This window comes from Vespula pensylvanica, chromosome 24 (genome assembly GCF_014466175.1).
Source record: "Vespula pensylvanica isolate Volc-1 chromosome 24, ASM1446617v1, whole genome shotgun sequence".
In the NCBI taxonomy this organism is placed as follows: Eukaryota; Metazoa; Arthropoda; class Insecta; order Hymenoptera; family Vespidae; genus Vespula; species Vespula pensylvanica.
In genome coordinates, this window is record NC_057708.1 from 2,539,429 (window position 1) to 2,564,263 (window position 24,835).

The following is a 24,835-nucleotide window of genomic DNA, read 5'->3' on the forward strand; positions in this document are numbered from 1 at the left end:
ACATTTACGTAGTACTTTTGTGTGAGTTATTATCGTGTAGTGTCAGCACTTAAATTTTATTTAACCTCATTGCAATTGCACCTCTGTCTTTAAATGCAGTGAGATTTGTAAACATCGAAGCATGGATAACTTGATATACATAATTTCATTGTATGTATATTTTACAATGTATTTACAATTTAAGAAATCAATGACTTACCTTTAAAGGAAATAATTAAAAATGTACAGCTGCAAGATTTCAATGTGGATTTCTATGATAAATAAAACTTAAGGTTATGACGTGAAAGATAAATATATCGTTACCGTAAGTAAACATTTATTCTTCATCATTATCTTTATGATAAAATTGAACATTGTAAGTGTTCAAATTTTATTAACATATAGTTGATTTTATGTACAGAAAAAATATACTGAATAATAAATGAATGACTCATTGTCAACATCTATACAATAATGTTAAATTAAAGAAATAGATAGAAAAAAGAATAAATGATCATCTATGTTATATAAAATATACTCTAATATTTTCATTGAGTAATAGATAATTTAAATAATCTATAATTTTCAGTTCGTGCTAATAGTATGAAGTCTCATATATCTTGGCTGTACATTATTTTGGTATTACTACTTATCTTTGCGAATAAAACAAGTAATCACCAGTTAAACTGTTCGTTAGAAGAAGAACAGACTCGTCATAACTCAGCACATAATAAGTCACAAACATATGATACCTACTCGATATCATCATGTGATTTACATCATAATATCCACGAAGTTAAAGTTCAATTTTCATCTAGAATTGTTAAAAATGAATATATTGTAGCATTCAAAGGCTACTACAAACCTCATACTCGTAGAAATTATATATGTGCTGCATTGAATTCATCTGGGATTAATAATTGGAAATTACTTGCTCGAAATAATTTGGCAAGTAATTTTCCTAGTGATTTTGATGTAGTTCTCTTAGAAGAAACTGATAATTATCATGGACTCAATGCTTTAATGGATCATCCACTTATAAAAAGAGTAACACCTCAAAGACTAGTGCATAGAAGTTTAAAATATATTAATATCACAGAAGAAGGAGAACTTCCTGAATATAAAGGATTCAAAAGGAAAATTAATACTTATGTATGTTTTCATATATAGAATTAGGTAAGATTAATTTGTAAACACATATATTATAGAAACTTTTTAATTTTAGGGTAATCATTTCTGGCAACCAATAAATCGACATGCATCTCGTAGGTTACTACGTGCTATTCCAAGACAAATTACGAGTATACTTCAAGCAGATGCATTATGGGGCATGGGTGTAACGGGTCATGGTATTAAGGTGAATAATAAAAATAGTTAATAAGTAGGTATGAAATATAATTAATATAATTTAAACTAAAGCTTCAAATTATACATATTAGGTAGCAATATTTGATACTGGATTAGCTGCTAGCCATCCGCACTTCAAAAAAATTAAAGAACGTTCGAATTGGACAAATGAAAAAACTTTAGAAGATGGTTTAGGTCATGGAACATTTGTTGCTGGTGTTATAGCTTCATCTTCCAGAGAATGTCTTGGATTTGCACCAGATGCCGAATTGCATATTTTTCGTGTCTTCACTAATGCTCAAGTATACATACATACATATATATTCATTTATTTATAAATATATATACCTAATATTCTTAATTATTTATATAAAATTTATGATAATGTATTGAAAAATTTTCCTTTATTATCTTCTATATTTGTTTGGTATAGGTATCATATACATCATGGTTTCTTGATGCATTCAATTATGCTATACTAACTAAAGTTACAGTACTAAATCTCAGTATTGGTGGTCCAGACTTTATGGATCATCCATTTGTTGATAAAGTTTGGGAACTTACAGCAAATGGTGTAATTATGGTGTCTGCGATTGGAAATGATGGTCCTCTTTATGGGTAAGTGCCAATTATTGTTATTTGTAAGTGTCAACTATTGTTATTATTTGTGTTTTATTTATTTATATTACAAATCTCTCATATCTTATACAGAACATTAAATAATCCTGCTGACCAAATGGATGTCATTGGTGTAGGAGGTATAAATTGGGAAGATCAAATTGCTAAATTTTCATCAAGAGGTATGACAACGTGGGAATTACCATCTGGTTATGGAAGAGTAAAACCTGATTTAGTTACATATGGATCAGGCGTGAGAGGTTCGGCATTGCAGACTGGTTGCAGAACACTCTCTGGTACTTCTGTTGCTAGTCCTGTTGTAGCTGGTGCTGTAGCACTTTTAGCAAGTGGTTTTGTCCAACCAGATGGATCTCAAAATGTTAAAAGAAGGGTAATTATTGTTTTGAAAAATATATCTATTTTTATATGTACATCGAGGACATTTATTTTTTCAAAACAAACTTTTTATTATAAGAAGGTAACACCGGCTAGTATGAAACAAGCCTTACTCAGTTCCGCACGACGTTTACCAGGGGTTGGTATGTTTGAACAAGGAGCAGGAAAATTAGATTTGTTGAGAGCGTTTCATTTTTTAAGATTATACACGCCCATGTGTACACTCAGTCCAAGGTAACTACTCTTTTGTCTGTAATAAATAAAACAATAAAACACTGAGGTCATCTATGTTTCATAGATAATATAAATTCAGTTATATAGATCTGACTGAGTGCCAGTACATGTGGCCATATTGTACTCAAGCTGTTTATCATACTGGTATACCAACGATCGTAAATATAACAATAATAAATGGATTGGGTGTTTCGGGTCATATTACGGATCTTACTTGGCATCCATATACTGGAAATGGTAACGGCGAACGAATTGATATATCATTAACGCACAGCGATGTTCTATGGCCATGGTCTGGCTGGTTAGCAGTTTCTATAACTGTTCCATCGAGTTCTCGTGATTGGCAGGGTATAGCACAAGGTAATATAACTTATTAAATAGGTATCATATAGCAAAAATCATATTAATATTATATTCACACATAGGTCACATATCTATAACTATAAAATCACCACCAAGTGATGGAGAAGAAGAATCTCGTCAATCAACGATTGAGCTACCATTAAAAGCCAAAGTTATACCGACTCCACCTCGACAGTAACTATAGATAATATATATTTTGTTTTGATCTGTACAACTTATATACATTATTATTTATATTATACATATAATTATTATGATTATTGTTTAACAGCAAACGTATTCTTTGGGATCAGTACCATAACTTACGTTATCCTCCAGGATATTTTCCAAGGGATGATTTACATGCAAAAAGTGATCCTCTTGATTGGAACGGTGATCATATTCACACAAATTTCAAAGATATGTATCAGCATTTACGCAATGCTGGATATTATCTCGAAGTACTTGGCTATCCATTTACCTGTTTTGATGCTAAAAATTATGGAACATTACTCGTCGTTGATACAGAAGAAGAATTCTTTCCTGAAGAAGTACGTATATTTTAATTTTTTTATACAAAAGATTTTTCTTTATATTTTCATTTTATATTTATATAATATATCAACGAATTTTCTTTCTAGGTAGCAAAATTAAAACAAGATGTCGAAGAAGATGGGCTTTCTGTAATTATCTTTGCAGATTGGTATAATGTTACTGTCATGCGAAAGGTAAAATTTTATGATGAAAATACACGACAATGGTGGGTTCCTGATACTGGAGGTGCAAATATACCAGCTTTAAACGACCTCTTATATCCTAACTGGGGAATAGCATTTAGTGATCAAGTACAAGATGGTCAATTTAGTCTTGGTCAACATTCACCTGTATCTTTTGCTTCTGGATCAACTATTGCTCGGTAAATTATATTTAGTTTATCCCAATAATTTATCCCAAAAAATTGTATAGAAACATTTGATTATATATTTTTACATGAATCACACAAGATTTCCACAAGATGGAGTTCTACTTTATGCAAAATTACGTGATCAAGGTCAAGAATTTCTTCTGGAAACGGAAACAGGATCATCAAAACTTGTACCAATTCTTGGACTTCTACAAACTAAACGTTATGATAGTGCTAAGGAAAACTACAATATTAAAGATAACGATATAAAAGATTTTGAAGAAGAATTTCCAGAGGAAAATCATGAGAAAGAACGTGTAAATGATATGCCTGGTAGGCTTGTAGTATATGGAGATTCAAATTGCATTGACGACAGTCATTTACAAAAACGTATATATTTTGATCATTGTTTTGTTTAATTAAATTAATGATTATATATATATATATATTAAATATTGCTTAAAAAAATATATGATATTTTTCTAGCTTGTTTCTGGATGCTCGATGCCATTTTAGAATATACCACTACAGGCCGTATAGCAACTATATTTATGAATGAAAATTCACATTTAAATAAAGATCCAAAGGAACCAGATCATTTCGAAAATAATATATTACCTCAACGAATAGAAGGTAGTAATTTCAAACGCCATAGCAAGGTAGTAGCATCTGAAGGTACTGGAGCAGGTCGCTATCGGCCACTACCATCGTGTCCTACTATTACGCTAGCTTTACCAAAACCAATTAATGAATCTGCACCCACGTAAGCATAATAATATTTTTCATCCATTAATATGCAACTAAATAATCGTAAATGTTTTTATAAAAATAAATAAAGTAAATCTAAAGATAAATAATTCTGTAAAATAAGTATAACAATATGTATAAAAATTTTATCCTATTATTATATTTCAGAAATTTATATAAATCTCAAAAATTACTCTCTGTGGGAAGTGGAATAATGGCTGCAAATCCAATTCCACAAGAAGATTCATTGTGGCTTAAACGACATATTGGAGCAAGTGTTCCTTTCTTATATAATAATAATTTAAATGGAGTCGTTAATAACATAAAACAAAATGAACAGGACCATCAAGTGATTGTGAATCAATGGTATTATATAGTAATAATTATTATGGTATGTGTGATTCTTTGTTGTTTGCTGAATCGATGGAATTGGCTAATATTCAGAAGACATTCTAGAAGAAAACGAACAGTTGGTAAATTACGTAGAGTTATACAAGCTATTGCTATGCGCCAGGTGCCTCAAATGTAATCAAATGCTTGTAAAGAAATTTTATAAATAATTTTATAAAATTTTGTTTATATATTTTATATAGACAATGTGGTATATTCTTTAGTCTAATAACATTTTACCACATTTTTTGCATAAATTCAGAGACGGACGTAAAGATTTGTGTGTGCCAATTTACATCTTCAACGAATTTCGTATAGAAAGACTATTAGAATGGTATAAAACATATCCTATCTGCTTTACCTGCCTTGACAGATATAATTCTAATCGGGCCAAATTTTAGGGAAGTATTGTATACCTCAATGATTTAATATTTACATGTTTTATGTAACTACTAAAAGAAAACCGTTTAACATTCGTCGAACGTGTTATTACTGACCTAGCATGATCTGATGCAATGATGTAATAATTAATTTATTCATTTGAAAAAAAAATTCCAAATAATGATATAATTGTATACAGTTTAACAAAATTGTGTGACTATATGATTCATCAGTCAAAGATCGTCTCCAAAAATTGACCTTGTTCTTGATTTTCAAAGGTAAGTTTTTTTTTATTGACACATATTGTGGTAAATATTCATTTCTAGAACATGATACAGAAATTTATTAGATAATGAATTTACAATATGTTCATAACAAATAGTTATTTTCTATCATAACTATGTTATTCTGAAAATTGATATTACTTAAAGTGGTATACATTCTGGAGGTGGTATCGCTTTGTATTCATCAAAAGATTTTTCATAATAAGCTTGTCTGTGATATAATTTTAAATCCCATGCACCTTGTTCTTCAAGGAAAGCAAGCTCAATTCCAAGGTCCTCCAGTGTAGGTAAATCTTTTAATACTACATCACTTGTACTGTCCTATATAATGCATAATAAAGAAACAGTAAATATATAAAAAATAAAAGAGGTATTTAAAATTTCTCGATTTATTATAGCTCTTGCAATAATTTTTTATATCATTATAAGTATAAATTTAATTACATACTCTATAAAATAATACATACTTTTTCTATGCCTTCCCAATGTAAATGATTTATTCGATGTGTAATGCCAAACGCATCAACCAAAGATACTCTCAACCGGAAGAGTAGAGCTGTATCTAGATCTAATATTTCAGAACCCATACGTTCCCATTCTTCTGTTATTGATCTCTGAATCCACTCAACTATATTTCTTAATTTGTATCTTCTTGGTCTAGTATAAATATAAGGACAAAAAGTTTTTTATGTCATAATTAAAAACATACAATATTTGATACTATGATATTCATTTGTATGTATGACTCAAGATACATACCCAACAAATTGATAGGTTTTTCCAGCAGTATTATGATCTAATATGGCAGCAGTTATACCAGCAGCTACATCAGATACATGAACTGGTTGTTTTTCTGTTTGTTCGCCCTTTTTCCAAAGTACTGGCATTCTATTGTAATATAAAATATATACATTGTTAAAATATACGAAAATAAATACATTTATATAAATATAGAAAACTTTTTACATACAGCATAAATTGATTCCATTTATTGCTATAATAAGTCAAAAATTTGTCTTGCATTCCAAATATAGTGGCTGGACGAATTATTGTAGCTTCTGGAAATTCTTCCTTCACAGCACATTCACCTTCCCATTTTGATTTTAAAAACTGTGAGCCTTCTTTCAAAACCAATGGCTTATAAAATACAGAATAATTTATTTATAATTTTCATCAAATCTAATTTAAACAATTATAAACATAAAATTTAAGAATCACAAAGAATAAGACAAATTTTCTCTATGATTTTAAATTTATCATATTAATTTATATAAACCACATAATGTAAATTATATATAAAATTATTATATATATATATTTATTTATTTATTTAAAACAATCAATTACCTTAGGGTTAGGAGATACATTTAAAGAAGAAACATGAATAAAACGTTCCACACAAGCTTTTTTAGCAATTTTAGCAATTCGTCTCGCTCCTTCTACATGTACATTCTCATAAGAAAAATTATTTGTTGGCCAATCTTTGCCTATTAAATTGACAACTACATTTGAGTGTTTTACGCATTTATAGATAGATTCTTCGTCTCGTAAATCAAACGGATGGAAAAGTACTTGTCCAAGATCTCCACAAAGTTTAAGTGGCCTACTGAAATAAAAATCTGATCGATGTGGAAGGATCAACTGAAAATATAATTTGTTTTTTATTTAAACAGATTAATATTAATTATATTGCTATTATAATATTAAATGACAATTTTGTGATTTTATCATCAAATAATGATTTAATAACAGCTATCACTATATAAACAATTATTTATTTCTTAAATAAATTAGGACGTATTTCACTATGACTATATCCTCTTACTTATCCTGCTACATGTTGTACATAAGTATGACATGCCTGTGTTCCAATCTTCCCAAGACGATTACATAGATACCGTCCAACCAAACCAGTATTACCAAAGACTGTACATACTACTCCATTGAAAGAAGAACGTCCTCCCGTACCTCTTTTTAAAGAAGCTGTAGTTGGATTTTTAATAATACGTGGTTGATTGGAATAATTATTTCCTTGGACAATAATACTTGCAAAATGTATTGTTTGTAACTCTGAAACATAAAATAATACTAAAAATTATTGCTATTACATAATTATACTGCTATATAATTTATAGTGTAATATAAAATACATCAACGTATATAATTCGTTTGAACATTAATGAGAATCTTACTTGACGATTGAACAGAGTTCTTTAAAATAACAGCTGACATTTTTGACTACCAATTATAAAACAAAGGTTAGTCTCAAAAATAGCTGTTCAATATCTCTGAACTCTATTCATTTTATCACTAGCAGTTATCGAAAGTATTGCCAATATGACGTCACGAAACCTTATCGTTAATGATCGAATCATTTGTTGTTCGTCAGGATATTGTATCTGTGAAAAATAATGTATTATATTAGCAATAAAAAACGAATACGTTCATGATACATATTCGTATAATATATAATATATAATACATAATATATAGTATATAGTATATATCATTCAAATAGTACTATACATATATCCACGTTCTTAACGTTGATCGGTCACCGTTGAAACGACGAGAGTGTCGACCAATCATCACGAGATATTTTCGTGCCATAAAAGCAAATGCTCATGTTCATTTCGATATGTCGATGGAATATCTTGTATCATGCATAATCTTAGGTTAAAGTATTTTAGCAGACGACACTCGAATCGACTTGACAGCTCACTCTGTATCTTCACGTGTCCCTTTGCGCATCGCATTGCGTAACTGGAGTCCGACTTCCAGGGAGGAGCTCCCTTTTTCGGTGAGTAAATGCAAGCTGTCGAAAATAGTGTGCTATCGAAAAGAAAAAATATTAATGTGTCTGTGTCGGTAATAATAAAAGTTGAATTAATCGAGTGATTTACGGGCACAGCTGATTTATCTCAAGTTGTTATGATACAACCTGAGAAAACTGTTCAGTTTATCAGCAACCAATTGGGTACTACTAAATGAAGTTTTCAGCCAATCGTGGTTACTACGTTCAACCCGAGGTCAAACAATAGAACCAGCATCCGACATCCTCGTATTACAACATCATCGTTGTCAAGTTGCGTGCTTTTAACGAACGTTTTTATTACGCGAAAAATTTGGTGCTTGTCATCTCCGTTTTTATTAACGCGATTATTAGAATTTGATTTTAAAGCCTGTCAAGCATCGACGAATGAAAGGTAAACTCGACATGCAAATATTCAAACGATACTGATTCCGCTTTGAACGTAACCTGAGCTCGCTGAGTGAATATCAATATTGCGTCTCCTTCGTTTCACTACAATCGATGTGTGACGATATTTCATTGCAATTAGACATGTAATATTATTTTTTATGCGGTTACGTCGCGTATTATCAAGAATTTCATGTACGTTTTATATAATATTTCAAGAGAGTGATATTTTTGTGACGTGTTCATTCAAGTTCATTTACAATATGCATGGGAACAAAAGTGTGATAATATACATATTTCTAATGGAAATATAGAGATGTCGTTACACGGTCTGTAAATTATCATGTTGTATAAATACATGATTATTAACGATATAAACAGTTTTACACATTCACAAATAGGAGAAATTATTTATTACTATATTTTCATTTTTGTGTATTTAATAGAGTATAAGCGAATGTCATTAAACGAATCTATACATGCAAACTGTTCTTTATATTCAATATCCGTCGATTTAATGGCGAAAATATCCTGTTAATATTCCCATATTTCTATTGCATCATTTTTCTTAACGGATAATTCGTTGAATAAGTATCGTACTATTAGATTTTTCGCTTATGTATTCGCAGTTATCTATATATTTGTAGACACACGAGTAAAATACAACAAGATCTTTGTACATTCGATCGATTTTGCATATCAATTTTATTCCATTTAAATATTTGATAAATTCGTTGTACATTTTTACGGAGTAACACCACGTTATAACGATACGCTGTTTGGAAACATATGCAAGACTATGCGTAAGCATTAAAAAATTTATAAAAATAATACGTGATTTCGATCGGTCATTACATATTCGAACGATTCTTAGGTTCGAAAGAAAATAATAAAAGAATGACTGTAACCATTAGTAATATCGTGAGTAAACGTTAAAGAAATACGTAGAACGATCAAAAGAGCGCGCCAAGCAGTGAATTTTGGAACGCACCGCAATGGTTGGTTCGGCGCATGTGACGTTTTCCTTTTCTTTAGTGGTGGGGGAAACGGAGGCGGAGCATTCTCCGCACTTCCAATTCCAACCAACCCCGCCGCTAGTAACGAGGCTCGTCGCATTCCTCGTACGGAATCGTGCTTTCAGTCTACCTCGGTGGTGCGCGTTTGGCGTGTCTCTCGGTGTGTGGCTCATTGTGCGTGAGGGGGGGACACATCGTTGGAGCCGCTCACCAACGTAGGTTGCGTGCGCGTGAGTCCTGTTCCCGGACGGTGAATAGACGTATGTATAAAAGGAAGGACATAGACTGTCGTGAAAGCTTTTGCGAGTGAGAAGAGAACATTTTCCTCGTAATGCCCTGGGCATGTTGTACCGACATTCAGGTAATACGCACAATAGTCATCCCCTCGGGGGGAAGGACCGGTCGTTTCTGCCCTCATGCGAGGGATTTTCTTTTTTGGTGTACCTGAGGTCATACAGCACACACACTGGGCTTCGAGAGCGAGAGAGTAGTTCACAAGATAGGAGGGGAGGGAAAGAGTAAGACTGATAGAGGACAGAGAGTGAGAAGGGGGAAGGTAGTGGTGGAAAAAGAACTCGTCCTCCATTACTTGCTTGCAAGCAAATGGTGGATCGCTGCTTATGAGTCTCTTTGTTAAATTCCTTTATATCTATCTTCGATCTTTTTCGATTTACTTATTCCTCTCGCGATTGTTATTCTCACAATTCATCTCAAACCTTTCACAAAGCGTTCGTACAGATGTCAATGGCACAATTTTGCATTGTTACCCTTATCGCGGATGGACTTCAGTTACAGTGTTTGTTATGATTCTGCCTTTGGTATACTATCTCTTTCGCTGCGTAGGAAAAACATTAATTGCGTGTTATTTAGTCACGGTCTTCTTATCACAGTGCGCAGCGATTTAACACGGTTTGTATATTTTAAGTGTTCAAATTTTGCATTTTTTTTCTCTCGTAGAAACATTCTAAGCATTAATTATTAATGCTTTATTAACAAAAATTGGTAGCAAACAAGCCTTATGGGAAAATATAGGAGAAACATGTAGTCACATTTTTTTCTTTCTTTCTTTTTTTTTCCATTATATCTCCTTTCCTAAAAAATTGTTTTCTATTTCAATTTTAATTATTTATTATAATGATTAAGATTAATAATATTTGATTGGACAGTTGAGATATATTGCTTTATGAAAAGATCCAAAGCTTTAAGCTCTTTAACAATATATCAGCAACATTTCAAGTGTTAATAATTGAGAACAAAGATATGTATTGATCCTCAGGTTATGCATTGACAAATCTGCTATAGAATTATCATCTTATTGTTTTCAGTTCAAGTAGATTAATTTATAGATTTTATATGTATGTGTGGGTGTATATATATATACATATATTTATTTATTTATATATATATATAATATAGACACATATACATGTATACACACGCACACGCACACGCACTTTCCAATCAAATTTGAAAATGACGTAGTTACGAGATATAAAGCATTCCATGGATATATAAAAATATATAATATTATATTAATATATTGTTATATCATCTATAATAATTACAATTTGTTGCTTTTGTTATAGGCAGTATAGTGGCATGAGTCAATTAATCTATGGCAGATCAACAAGATCAGTTGTTGTCAGGGGGGTCTGTAGAGAAGGCCAGTGCTTCAGCAGGTACCTCTAAAATTAGAGGGAAAAGCTCAGGCAGTGGTACAAGTGGCTATAGAAAGCGACAAAGTAGTGGTATCCCAGTGCCAGTAGAAGAGAAAAGACGTAGACAAACTATTGGTGATCCTCAACCATCTCAGGACCTTGACAACACATCTGCACATAGACATTCTATAGATTCTTCAAAAGGAGAAGACAAGATAAAGGGTGAACGCAGAAATCATGGAAGTGGTTTAGGACCATTCCTAGGTAATTGCAATATGTGAAATAGTTGTAATTGTGTAGTGATTTGTTACATCAAGAATTTGTTACATTAATCTCAACATCCATATGAATTAGTTATTTTTTCTTAGATACAGATTGGAGACTGCAACACAAGGTTCAGCAGTCTAATTGTGGTATTAGTGGTAATACAAGAGTTCGCAACACGAGGACAAGTTTGCCAGAGTTAAACTTGACAGCTATAGATTGTGTAGCTTCGAGGACTCGTTCTCGTACCCCACAAAATTCAGCAACTTTATTGCAAGCAAGCAGTAGCTACAACTTATCATTAAATAGTGGCTATAGTAATCGAAAATCATCTTCGACGTACAACAACTTGGCATCATCATCGAGTGCTACTCCTGTTTCTAGCAATTCAACTACATCAAGGGAAAGAGGTTAGTATATAACTTTTTATATTAAATAAAATGTTGATTGTAAATATATATAAAGGATAATGTATAAAACTTTCTTGAATACCATTAGAATTAACCTAATTATCTCCGAAACTAAAATTTACATTAGAAATTAACAAATTAAGTATTAAAAATTAAATAGTGAGACTCTATTATTGATTATTCTTCATATACTCCACAATCAACATATATTATATTATTTATGACAAGTGTAAACTGATTTGCTTAGAAGAAAGAACAACCTAGTTCTTATATAAAAGGTTATATAAGATTTTAGAATTAGCCATTTTTATACTCTAATATTTATCAACTTATAAAGCATAATATATATATGTATATATATTATGTGGTATGGCACAAGTGCAGCATATTAAGATCAATTTTATATATTAAATTTACATCTACCATATGTGTTTGGCAATGTGACCAACATGATGTTGTTAACATGCAAATAAGTGACCTTAAGAGCAATACACATTTTAATTTAAAGTGTGTTATTTTATTCATTAAATATTAATTTCACAATTAAATATATGGATTTACATTTATATAATTATATTAAATATATTAGTGTGCATGTGCAGAAATAATTTTTTAAGTGATTTAATATGTTTTTTTAATAGCTACATACATATAGTTGTCATTGTTATTTTGGTTTACTGAATTTATATAATAATATTCTTTACATATAATGAAATGTTTTACATAGTAAATACCAGCATACTAAAATGCTATTAAGTTAAAAACAGAACTGCACAAACATTAAATTTATAAATATATTTCACACAAATTTTATAATAATCTTTCTTCTCTGATTTACTTATTTTAATTCAAATAAATATAAGAAAATATCTTGCATGAACATTGCAATAACACATTGTACAATTCCCTATATATACAAAGTAGGGAAAAGATAGATTTAAAATTATAGAGCGAGGATTTTATCAGAAATACCATAAAAAATAAAGAAGGTAGCATTATTAAAATAAAAGTCATAGATCAGACTGTATCATTAGGCCTGAGGATGAGCGAATGTCTGGAAGGATTTGTGTCTGCTGTCAAAGCACTTTTTCCAATATCAACACAAACGTATCATCAAGAAGGTAAGCTTAAGGAGTACACAATTCGTACCACATTTTCTCTCTTCCCCTTATTTTCTCTTATAAATACAAGGTATAGATATTTAAAGAAAAGGATATGCTACATTTATTAAACCACATTATATAAATCTTCCTACATCTACATGCAAGGTTTCTCTTATTTAAATAATATAATAATAAAGTGCAGTTCTTGTAATTATTGAGTTATTTTATGGGACAGTATTTAATAAAAATATATAGTTTAAATAATTATTTGTTTTTTTGTTTAGTATACATATACCACTTTTTAACCATAAATTAATTTTTCCTATAGAATTTTTATTTCAACAAAATTAATTTCTCAATTTGAATTTGATATTATTCATTATATTGTGATATAACATTATTATTTGGGTTACAATATAATTTATATAAACTATATGCAAACATTTTCGTGAAGTTTCTTATAAATGATTCTTATTAATATAACATTAATAAAATTCAAGGAATCTCTCCATATAAAAGTAAATTTTACATTATATCATATTAATCTAATAATTGATCAGCTATCATTTAATAATAAAATTATAATACATTTTTAAAATTATAAGTAAAAATATAAAAAATAGAAGGAATTTTTGCACTAAAATATTTTGGTGAACAAACTAATAAAGTGAAAATATTCTATTGAAAAAAACATGTTCTATTTTTAATTTGTCATTTTAAATTATAATTGAAATCAAAATATTCATTTTAGAAACATATTGTTTTATATATATAAAAGAAATTAAAATAATACTTATTTCTTCAAATGTATTATGATAAATTTATCATGAAATAGTAAATAACTTTTCATCATGTATTGTCTATATACATAGATGAATGTTTATGATGTAATTTACAAATAATATGCCATAGCTATGAGTTTCAAATACATACATTTTAAAAATATAATATTACTGTTATATTTATGATTGAAAATACTTCTTTGAAGAAAAATACGAACAAGTACTTATTACTAATAAGATAATTAAAACCAAGATAAACAGTTGTATGTATTTTTTTTACTCACATATGATCTTTATATCTTATATCTTATATCTTATATCTTATATCTTATATCTTATATCTTATATCTTATATCTTATATCTTATATCTTATATCTTTATATCTTATTTATTAGAACATAAAAAAAATATATTTGTTTTTTTAATGTTCTTGTTTTTCTTTATTAATATTTAACTTGCGAAAATGTTTGAGTTTCACAATTGTTTAGGGAAAATAAGATGAACAGCACAAATCTTAAAATTTCACATGCACTAATATATATATATATATAAAAAGTCTACATATAGTAATATTTCTAATGTAGACAATAAGATTATCATGTGATAAATATTAAAGTTAAAATAACTTCTAATGCATCATGTAATGTTTCAAAAAAACTATATTTTATTATCTTTTATACAGTCAAGTAATCATATGTTATTTAAATATTGTAGGGTCCAAAGCACACGGTGGTGCGACCTGCACAAGTAGCAGTACGAGTAGTCAAATCTTGGGTGTGAAGTCCAACGTCAGAGTGGGTAACACAGCTAGCAATTCTGTGGAGAGTGGTGGGGGGGCGTTGGCACATGACGGGGCAGGCACTAGTGGCATTACATCAACAGCCACTACTAATCCAGCTGTGTCTGCCACCGCTACTGCCACCCCTGCACACCCTCATCCTTCACAAAAACATCCACTTCGTTCGCGTATAAAACTTTTAAGTGAACAACCTAAGGAACTGCCATCGAGTAACAAGACTTCAGGAAAACATAAAAAAGATTCCACAACGGGTTCTTGTTCTAGCTCAAGGTAATAATTTTTGGATACTTTTTCACAAAATTATTTATATTAAATTATAATAATTTTAATTCAAATTTAGACATCGCTCTTCGTCACGAGCACGGAAGTCAATGGTGGAAAGTACTTCTGGAGGTACCGGAAATATAATGTCAGGGAATGAATCTATTACTAACAGTGCTACCCCAACATCTGTATCATCTTCTATCCCTGGTAGTCAATTAGTTACTACTACGGGTGAAGATGAAGCAGGGTCAGCTGTAACATCTGCTACTGGTAATGTTTAATATATATATATATATATATATATATATATATATATATATATAAAATTTTGAGACTAACTTAGTATATTTAATTAATAAGATTAAAAAATTTGTTGTTTCTTAAACAAGCGAGTGGAGGACCATCTGGATTATCTGGTACAACAGGAGATAGTGAAAGTGATGATGGTGAAGTTGGGAGATTACAAGCATTATTAGAAGCTAGAGGTTTACCTCCTCATGTATTTGGTGCATTGGGGTCACGAATGCAACATCTTTTGAATAGAAGTATGGGAGCAAGCTCAGGTATTAATATTAATAATATTGACATTCTTAGAATTATAATAAATACATTTATATGTGAAAAATCATCATTTTTATCAGATTAAACTGCGTTTATATATTCTCTTATTTGATAATAGAATTCACTTACAAAAATAGTTTTACTTATGATTATAAATTATTTTTTATCAGCTGCAAAAGCACAACAGCTCCTAGCTGGTTTACAAGCTGTTGATGACGAAGGCGAACAATTACAAGCTGTCATAGGAATGGGAGAAATACTTGTTATGGGAAATGAAGATACATTAACAGGTTTTCCTGTTAAACAAGTGGTTGCAGCTTTAATAAATTTACTTGGAATAGAGCACAACTTCGTTATAATGACACATGCTTGTCGTGCTTTGACATACATGATGGAAGCTTTGCCTCGATCTTCTACCGTTGTTGTTGATGCTGTACCAGTATTTCTACAGAAGCTAGAATCAATTGAATGTATGGACGTCGCTGAACAATGCTTAACAGCTTTAGCTATGTTATCCCGTCGACATAGCAAAACAATATTACACGCGGTATGTTATTATCTATCTACAACTTTAAGTAAATATATACAAAACTCGTTTGATCTCCCATGTACAATACATTTTTATTTGACTAGGGTGGTGTATCAGCTTGTTTGAAATTTGTTGACTTCTTCAATATCACGGCTCAACGCGCAGCATTAACAATTACAGCTAATTGCTGTCAAAATCTTCATCCTGACGATTTTCATCTAGTCGCAGAGAGTTTACCATTGTTAACAAACAGACTGACAAATCAGGATAAAAAAAGTGTTGAATGTGTTTGCCAAGCTTTCAGTCGATTGGTTGATAGCTTTCAACATGACCCAGTTATGCTACATAAAATTATCAATGCAGAACTACTTCAAAATTTACAACAGTTGGTACGTAGATTATTAATTTTTAGTTCAATAATCGGTAATTTCATGTTATTTATATTATACATTAATATTTCAGCTTATGATTACACCACCTGTAAACAGTATTGGCAACTTCATAACAGTGCTACGAATGTTATCTGTGATATCAAATCGCTGTCCTGATCTGGCGCAGCTGCTTTTACAACAAAATATAGCTTTCACGTTAAGTTATCTTTTAACTGGATCTTTGGAAATAAAAACTGAAGATGTAGAATTAGTACCACGTTCACCACAAGAATGGTTTGAAATTACTTGTTTAATCGAAGAACTTATGCCTCCGCTACCAACTGACGGTATATTCAGTGTAAATAGTTTACTCGAAAGGACCAGTAGTCAACAAGAAACAGTCCATTGGGAGTGGCGTGATGAAAGACATTGCTGCCATCCATTCAGCACTATTGATTCTAGGATTATTGAGGTATTATGAAAAGTAATTATTGTCTGTACAATTAAATATAACAAATTTATATACGAAAATGTATCGGTATTACCATTTCATATTAACTAATCATTTTCAGATGGCATTTCAAAATGGAGAAGATGAGATATGCCTTTCTACTCTAGGGAGGACATATACAATAGATTTGACTGTGATGAAACAGATTAATGAGGATATTGGAATGGCACGGAGTATATTTCGTAGAGTGAATGCCCATCCTGTTGAGGGTAAAAGCCCTACTTGCTCATCTAGGTAATGAATTTCTAAAACTTGTAAATGTGTATATATGTCAGTAAAATAAAAATTATTAAATTTGTCGTTATTCTCTAGCATGGACGTAGTACCTCCAGTGATCGAAACAAATGAATGGTTGGTATCTTTTATACGAACTTTATTCTCCGTACTCTACGAAGTGTATAGTAGTTCAGCCGGGCCTGCTGTAAAATGTAAATGTTTACGTGCACTTCTTCGTATGGTATATTATGCCTCCACTGATTTATTAAAGGTCAGTACAAAATAACATGTTTAAACATTTATATAATTTATTGATTGTTCATTTTGTTTATATCAGGATGTTTTGAAAAATCAAGTTGTATCATCGCATATAGCAGGAATGTTAGCGTCGCAAGATTTACGAATAGTTATAGGAGCTCTACAAATGGCAAGTATCTTAATGAAAAGATTACCGCAAGTATTTGGGGTCCATTTCCATCGTGAAGGTGTCTTACATCAAATACGGCAGCTAGCTGATCCTGAAATACCTCTTGGAGTTTCACCGCCCAAGTGCTCTTCTGGTGAGTCGTAATTATGAAAACATTCTCAATTAAATAGTAAAACCATTTGTAAACGTGTCATGTATCATCTTTCGAACAGGTACATCATTACCAAGTCCACAACCAGGTCCATCTACACCTATTTCTTCCACCATGATGTTGTCCTCTAGTAGTGCTACGTCTCCTATTGCTTCTCCATCGACAAATGGTAATATATTATTTGGCGCAGTTGCAACATGTCAAATGAAGCCAAATCTTACCCCTTCAATGGATACACATAGTAGGACAGATTTGAATACCACCGTAGAAGATGCAAGTACACCGCAAAGTGCTCATCTGTAAGTACAGAATATTGTAATATAGAAGTTGGACTAACTTTTTTTGTTTTCAATTTATTCATCTCTCTTCTACAATTTTAACGCTATTATTTTATTAGAAGGATCGGAGATGTTTTGAAAAGAAAACGTCAAAACAAGAAAGGTCGGTTCTCTAGATTGGGTGGTACTACGACGCAACAAACCCAACAACCAGAATCACTTTTCACTGGTTTTACACAAAAGAATAATCGATTTTTGGGAAATCTTAATCCTGCTAGATGGGGAAGAAAATCGTCATCGTCAAGCACTGTTAGTGATAAGAGAGACACAAGTTCTTCAACCAGTTTATCAAAACCACCAAGTAATCCAAATTTATCAGGTGGTAATCGGGATAAGGCAAAAGCATGGGTACGCGAACAAGCTGCTCAATTCCTAGCAAGATATCAAGATGATGCACCTTGCACCCATCCAGCGTTAACGGTTCTTGCGCGACTTACAGCCGCAATACAACGATTACAATCAAATGTAAGTATAAATAAAGTCGTTAAAATGTCGTATCTTTAATAAAAACAGAATTATGTTTATTAAACATCTGTCTTTGTGTGTTCGATAGCAATTAGACGAAATGTTCTCAGCTCTTACCGAATTACGAGATATTGTACTAGAAAGTGATATATCTCCCTTTGAAATGAATTATAGTGGTCTTATAAAAGCTTTGTTGAACTACCTCACAACCACAGACGCACCTGGAAATCGTTACGATCGTTTACGGATGTTCTGGCAACTATTTGCAGAATCTACTGTAAGAAAATGTTGCATTTTTTCTCTCTCCCTCTCTATCTTTCTCCCCCCCCCTTCCTTTTGTTTTAATGTATTTTAATTTCACGAAATTTCAATAAATTTTATTTACTGCAATCTTTAGATACAGCAAGACAACAATGTCGTAGATCTTCAACCGGGAGCATTCGGTGCTCTTGTCGCAAAATTGAACAGTTGTGTTGCACAGTTGGAACAATTTCCAGTAAAGGTTCATGATTTACCAGCAGGATCCGGTGCTGGACGTGGAGGAACTAGTGCTCTTAAATTTTTCAATACGCATCAGTTGAAGGTACAACATTTTGATAAGAATTTATCTCTCTCATTCTCTCTTTAAAAAAATTTTACAAATTAAAAAATCTGATTTAATTGTTATGGTACAGTGCAATCTTCAGCGGCATCCAGATTGTAATAATTTAAAACAATGGAAGGGAGGTACTGTAAAAATAGATCCTCTTGCGTTAGTGCAAGCAATAGAAAGATATTTAATGGTTCGTGGCTACGGTAGAATACGGGATGCAGAATCTTTGGTTAGTGACGATGATAATAGCGAGGATGATATAGATGATACTTTGGTAAGTTTGAATTACATATATATTATTCCATCTTTGTTAATTTACATTACAAGTTGTCTATTGCTTTTTATTTATTTTTTTTTTTTTTTTTATACTTTTTTTATTACATATATTTTTTGTCTTTTGTTTTTATTTTCGTTTTAATTTATAGGCAGCAGTTGTTATAAGTCAAGGCTCTGCAAAACACAAGCTCCAATTTTTGATAGGGGATGAAGTATTACCTTTTAATATGACCGTATACCAGGCAGTAAGACAATTTGGTTGTTCTGGTATAGATCATTCAGAAGCAGAAGCAGATGGTGAACCTCCTTTGGGACACGATGCAGTATGGGTGCAAACCCATACGATATATTACAGGTATTGTTTAATTTTTTAATAATATGCTTAAATACTGGTAATAATTATATGGCTTATTTCTGAAGGATACTCTTGATCTTTGACTCATCTGATTGCCGAAGTTTGCAACAAGTGTACAAGTGAGATTTTTGCCCTTTCAATCTTAAAGGGGTATATATTTCCAGCTAAATATTTTTTGCAGTAAAAAATATAGTAGTTACTGCCAAATCATATCAAATAAATGACAACATATATCAAGGAAGGCTTGTCGCAGGAAAATCCTTTCGAAAACATTAAATAAAAGGTCCATATCTTGAATGCATAATTATCACTTTTAGAGCAATTTTTGTTATCCCTGTTTCTTTCAATGTAAGTTTGTACAAACCAGTTGCTCTCTTGAAGATGTTAAAGCAGAGGCACTATTATAATTATAAATGCATATTCTCTTGATATTTGTCAAGGTTGATTAATGATAAATTTGATTTTAGAATAAAATAGTTAACGTGACGAAAAGTTCTTAGTGTTATTTTAAATTTGTTACATTTATTTTTTTATCCAGACCTGTACCAGAGGACGAGGCTACGACATCTTCCAAACCAGGGTCGAGTTCACAGTGCGGTAGTAGAAAAGGCAAAGGCAAGAGTACAAAGATCAGTTCAAAGCGAAAAGAAGATAGTCTTTGGTTGGAAGGAATAGTTCCAGCGCAACGATGTCCACTTACTCCTTATCTATCTCCATCTTTGCCACCATCTGTAACCATATCGGATGCTTCTTTAGACGGCTTATGTCTATTGCGGCTTCTACATGCACTTAATCGTCATTGGGGAGTTCTATTTCCTCATCTGAAAAGTATGAGCCTATTATCTCCACAAGATTTCATAAATAACAAGATAGCGGCAAAGGCGAGTAGACAACTGCAGGATCCGTTAGTTATTATGACTGGAAATTTGCCATCATGGTTGCAGCAAATAGCAACAGTATGGTAAGTTATATACATAATTCTAATATACAATATTTATTCTCCGATATTTATATAAAATATTATTTGTTCTTTATAGCCCCTTTCTATTTCCATTTGAAACAAGGCAGTTGCTATTGTACGCAACATCTTTTGATCGTGATAGAGCACTCCAACGTCTTCTAGACTCTGCTCCAGAATTGTCAGGATCTGATAGTCAAGAACGTGTTACTCCGCGTTTAGAGAGAAGAAAAAGAACTATTTCGAGAACGGACATTTTGAAACAAGCGGAACAAGTTATTCAAGATTTAGCTTCCAGCAAAGCTCTTCTTGAAGTGCAATATGTCAACGAGGTTCATTTTATATTTTTCTTTTACAGAAAATACACTGTTTATGATTATTCATTATAATGTTATTAAATAGATTTATTGATCCATCCCTTTTGTTTTTTTTTTTCTTTTTTTCTTTTTTTCTTTTTTTTTTTTGATAGGTCGGAACTGGCTTGGGCCCAACTTTAGAATTTTATGCGCTAGTCTCTAAAGAACTTCAACGTGCTGACTTGGATCTCTGGCATGGTAGTTCAAATCCTACGGAGACAGGTTACGTTAATCCTATACATGGACTCTTCGCAACGCCAATACCGTGGAGTACTAAAGTATCGCATCTTGCGAAACTCAAAACGAAATTTAAATTTCTTGGTAAATTTATGGCGAAGGCAATATATGATTCAAGAATGGTATGTTTTCAATTTCAGCGTTGCTTTTATAGTAAAGTAGTAATATATTTTACATCATTAATTACAATAAAAACTATTGATTCTTCCTTTTTAGTTGGATCTACCATTTAGTTTAACATTTTATCGTTGGTTATTGGGAGAAGAACATACGCTTACTTTAGCAGATTTAGTATACGTTTGTCCTGATATACATCGTACCCTCACGAAATTGCAAGAAGTGGTAAGACGAAAAGAAATAATGGAAAAGGATCAAACTTTAAGAATGACGGAAAGAGCGCAACGAATCGAAGCGCTTGATTTGGACGGTTGTCCTATTTCTGAACTTGGACTTGTCTTCGAATTACCAGGTTATGAAAATATAGAACTAAGGAAAGGAGGAAGTGATATACCTGTCACTATTCATAATTTGGATCAATATATCAAGGTATATATCGTAAAAGAAATAGGAAAAACTTACTATTAAATAATCCGTAATATACTTTACACGTTTCTCCATCTTTTTTTTCTATATACTGTATGAATATTAAAACTGAACAAATATATCGTATTACAGTTGGTAACACATTGGTTCCTCTACGAAGGAGTTTTTAGACAAATGGAAGCATTTCGAGAAGGATTCGAATCGGTATTTCCACCGGCACAATTACGATTATTTTTCCCAGAAGAATTGGAAGCTGTATTCTGCGGACACACACAAGGTGGTGGTCAATGGGATACAAAAACTCTTTTGGAATGTTGTCGTACAGATCATGGTTATACTCCAGATTCTCGGGCTATACGTTTCTTATTTGAAGTCTTATCCAAATACAATAGCGAGGAGCAAAGACAATTTATTCAATTTGTTACTGGATCACCACGATTACCTGTTGGAGGTAAGTATACATATATATATTATTTATTTATTATTCTTTTAATTATTTCATTGCTCGTTAATATTTAATAATGAATTTGATAATCATAAATTGATGAAATTATATCTTTTACAGGCTTTAAAAGTTTGACCCCACCCTTAACGATAGTGCGGAAAACTTTTGATCCATCTATGAAAACCGATGACTTTTTACCATCTGTAATGACTTGCGTAAACTATTTAAAATTGCCTGATTATACTACCTTGGAAATAATGCGGGAAAAATTAAGAATAGCAGCACAAGAAGGTCAACACTCATTCCACCTTTCCTAGAAATGGATGGGAAAATCACCGCCGCGTCTTTCTTTTTTCGCTGTCGCATTATATTCAGGTTGAGACCAATTCAAATATATATAAAAGAAATTTTTTTTTAAATTTCTCTTCTATTCCAAATCAACACAACGACAAAACACGGTTTTTATACTTTGTATAAATTTGTTCGCAATTTGTTTTATTTTAATTTGTCCAGACTTCTCTTTGTTCATAATGGGTTCAAACTAGATGTTTATCTTATTACTACGTACGTTTCGGAATGTGATATACTTTATCAGAAAAAGTGCAAAAAAAAATCAATGATGTTAGCCTCACCACGTAGGTTTTCTCTCTGTGGTGATATTATGCGCTAGATAAGCTTAAGTGCGCAACCTGATTCTAGGAACTTATCTTCGGTGTGTGTAATGATAATAAAAAAAGGAATGTAAATATAGTTTAATGAGAACGCAAGTTTACATATAAATACTTTATATTACGATAGTAAAAAAAAAAACAAAATTGATATTGCTATAAAACTATACTATAACTATATATATATATATGTATTATATATACATATATACATATATACATAAATATATATATATATACTTTAGCTCTCCCAGAGGACGTTTACTAGATATAAGTAAATTTTATATCAGTGATGCATTTAGCATCGCCATGTGTATCGCCAATCTTATGCCTCATAATCTACGAGGAATTTATGAGCTAAAATCAGTAAAGAAAATACATGCTGCTACAAAGTAGCACATGTTTTACATCTCAACTGCAAAGAGAGCGCCAACTCGTGAATGTGTGGCAGCATAATATCATCCTTTGTGCCCTCTTTTCTCTCATGATATAGATCGATCTCTTATGTTCGCCGCTTAATCTACGGCACTTGCGAGCATTGCACTAATTTCGTGCAACACTCCTATATATTTAAATTTATAATCTACGTATCATTAATTAATTATTATATTATTTGATATCTTTATTCTAGGTAAGATAGTCGAATTATTACTTTACTTAACTGTGTAAGGATGCAGCCAGCATCGTCAGACCGTATTCCCATCGTGGTTGTGCGAACAGAAGAAAATTCTTATGTCCACTTAAATACAGGCCAAGCATCATATTTATGGAAAAAAAAAAACAACAAAAAATAAAACAAAATGTAAGACTCTGTATAATACGAAATAGAAAAGTTATCAATTATAAGCGAAGCTGGTGTATCAAATGGATCATATAACAACGTATATTAATTTCTTAAATTCAGGCGCAAGAGGTTCAGAAAAAAAATTGCGTGTAAGTCGGGTGCTAAAATTATTAACGCCACGTACATATATGCATCACGTTAACCTCTTATCCAAAAGAAATTAGTTCGATCATTATTACGTTTATTATACCATGTAACATTGCTCTTGCAGGCCATAAATTGTTTTCCTAGTATACAATTCAGTGCAATTAGAAGATCCACCTCTAATGGATTAATAACAGTTGTATTCATTTCAATATTTTATTGTAGTTTATTAAATATACTTAAAAAGATAATAGAGCTGCCGATATCATGCCACCACAATGTTTAATATGTGATATATGCTGTGTGATTACACACGTACATCAGGCAATGTTACATGTGCTGCAATCAACATAATGTATAAGGTACATAGTTATTTTTTATCGTGTCCTTTCACACTATGTGACGATGAACGACGAAAGGTAATACGTAAATACAATAATACATAGAAGCAAAAGAAATATGAATGAAAGAAAATATGTTCAACCAACAGTCTTATATACACATTATAAGAAACGTGTAATGGTTCAAGATACAATTCAAACACATGTCATTAATATTATAAACAAAGTTATATTTATATCAATCCATTAGTATAAAGGACTTTTTCTTTACACAATGCAGAAAGTTTTGTTTTTTTTTTAAAGCCTTCAATAAATGTAAATACAAGGAACATGCTTGCCAAAAAAACTTTTTTTTAATCAATGATAATATACTTACTACATATGGCATGCATGGTATGCTACAAAATATATTACTTAAATATGATTTATTTTCCATAGAAATATATGAT

At 31.3% G+C, this 24,835-nt stretch overlaps 3 protein-coding genes across 7 annotated transcripts; 2 read left to right on the top strand and 1 right to left on the bottom strand.

Moving 5' to 3' along the window:
* Positions 1-43: 43 nt before the first annotated feature.
* On the top strand, positions 44-5,433 carry LOC122637055 (membrane-bound transcription factor site-1 protease). Of its 4 annotated transcripts, XM_043828913.1 has the most exons (15): positions 44-150; positions 229-304; positions 569-1,131; positions 1,205-1,336; positions 1,419-1,628; positions 1,760-1,944; positions 2,038-2,335; positions 2,420-2,574; positions 2,654-2,934; positions 3,000-3,111; positions 3,209-3,467; positions 3,558-3,832; positions 3,921-4,210; positions 4,307-4,583; positions 4,736-5,433. In XM_043828913.1, the coding sequence occupies exons 3-15, from the start codon at positions 583-585 to the stop codon at positions 5,094-5,096; spliced, it is 3,384 nt and encodes a 1,127-aa protein (XP_043684848.1). In that variant the 5' UTR covers positions 44-150; positions 229-304; positions 569-582; the 3' UTR covers positions 5,097-5,433. The 4 variants fall into 4 exon arrangements, with proteins under 4 accessions (XP_043684848.1, XP_043684849.1, XP_043684846.1 ...); XM_043828914.1 differs by having other exon boundaries at positions 96-304; positions 2,423-2,574; XM_043828911.1 differs by having other exon boundaries at positions 97-304.
* A 220-nt stretch (positions 5,434-5,653) lies between these two features.
* LOC122637060 (NADH dehydrogenase [ubiquinone] 1 alpha subcomplex subunit 9, mitochondrial) lies at positions 5,654-8,050 on the bottom strand. Its single transcript, XM_043828924.1, has 7 exons — positions 7,815-8,050; positions 7,484-7,692; positions 6,970-7,263; positions 6,593-6,759; positions 6,382-6,510; positions 6,090-6,279; positions 5,654-5,943 (listed from the first exon to the last, which is right to left on the bottom strand). The coding sequence occupies exons 1-7, from the start codon at positions 7,852-7,854 to the stop codon at positions 5,764-5,766; spliced, it is 1,209 nt and encodes a 402-aa protein (XP_043684859.1). The 5' UTR covers positions 7,855-8,050; the 3' UTR covers positions 5,654-5,763.
* Positions 8,051-9,953: 1,903 nt separating this feature from the next.
* On the top strand, positions 9,954-24,665 carry LOC122637054 (E3 ubiquitin-protein ligase TRIP12). 2 transcript variants are annotated; one of them, XM_043828909.1, is made up of 26 exons: positions 9,954-10,746; positions 11,424-11,759; positions 11,864-12,169; positions 13,186-13,290; positions 14,770-15,124; positions 15,195-15,388; positions 15,508-15,681; positions 15,850-16,226; positions 16,313-16,597; positions 16,671-17,051; positions 17,152-17,324; positions 17,403-17,577; positions 17,644-17,866; positions 17,946-18,183; positions 18,282-18,687; positions 18,776-18,964; positions 19,085-19,270; positions 19,362-19,553; positions 19,705-19,910; positions 19,976-20,029; positions 20,449-20,871; positions 20,948-21,200; positions 21,338-21,583; positions 21,678-22,007; positions 22,137-22,455; positions 22,570-24,665. In XM_043828909.1, exons 2-26 carry the CDS (start codon positions 11,453-11,455, stop codon positions 22,764-22,766), a joined length of 6,294 nt encoding a protein of 2,097 aa, XP_043684844.1. In that variant the 5' UTR covers positions 9,954-10,746; positions 11,424-11,452; the 3' UTR covers positions 22,767-24,665. The 2 variants fall into 2 exon arrangements, with proteins under 2 accessions (XP_043684844.1, XP_043684845.1); XM_043828910.1 differs by lacking the exon at positions 19,976-20,029 and having other exon boundaries at positions 9,956-10,746; positions 13,204-13,290.
* Positions 24,666-24,835: the final 170 nt, after the last annotated feature.

Coding starts and splice junctions, on each gene's coding strand:
- LOC122637054 (XM_043828909.1), top strand. CDS start 11,453: ATGGCAGATCAACAAGATCAGTTGTTGTCAGGGGGGTCTGTAGAGAAG. Junction 12,170..13,185: donor AACTACATCAAGGGAAAGAG/GTTAGTATATAA, acceptor TAAAAGTCATAG/ATCAGACTGTATCATTAGGC. Junction 17,052..17,151: donor TTGATTCTAGGATTATTGAG/GTATTATGAAAA, acceptor AATCATTTTCAG/ATGGCATTTCAAAATGGAGA.
- LOC122637060 (XM_043828924.1), bottom strand. CDS start 7,854: ATGTCAGCTGTTATTTTAAAGAACTCTGTTCAATCGTCAA. Junction 6,760..6,969: donor ATGTATCTCCTAACCCTAAG/GTAATTGATTGT, acceptor GTATTTTATAAG/CCATTGGTTTTGAAAGAAGG. Junction 5,944..6,089: donor ATTGGGAAGGCATAGAAAAA/GTATGTATTATT, acceptor TGCATTATATAG/GACAGTACAAGTGATGTAGT.
- LOC122637055 (XM_043828913.1), top strand. CDS start 583: ATGAAGTCTCATATATCTTGGCTGTACATTATTTTGGTATTACTACTT. Junction 1,629..1,759: donor GTGTCTTCACTAATGCTCAA/GTATACATACAT, acceptor TGTTTGGTATAG/GTATCATATACATCATGGTT. Junction 4,211..4,306: donor CGACAGTCATTTACAAAAAC/GTATATATTTTG, acceptor ATATTTTTCTAG/CTTGTTTCTGGATGCTCGAT.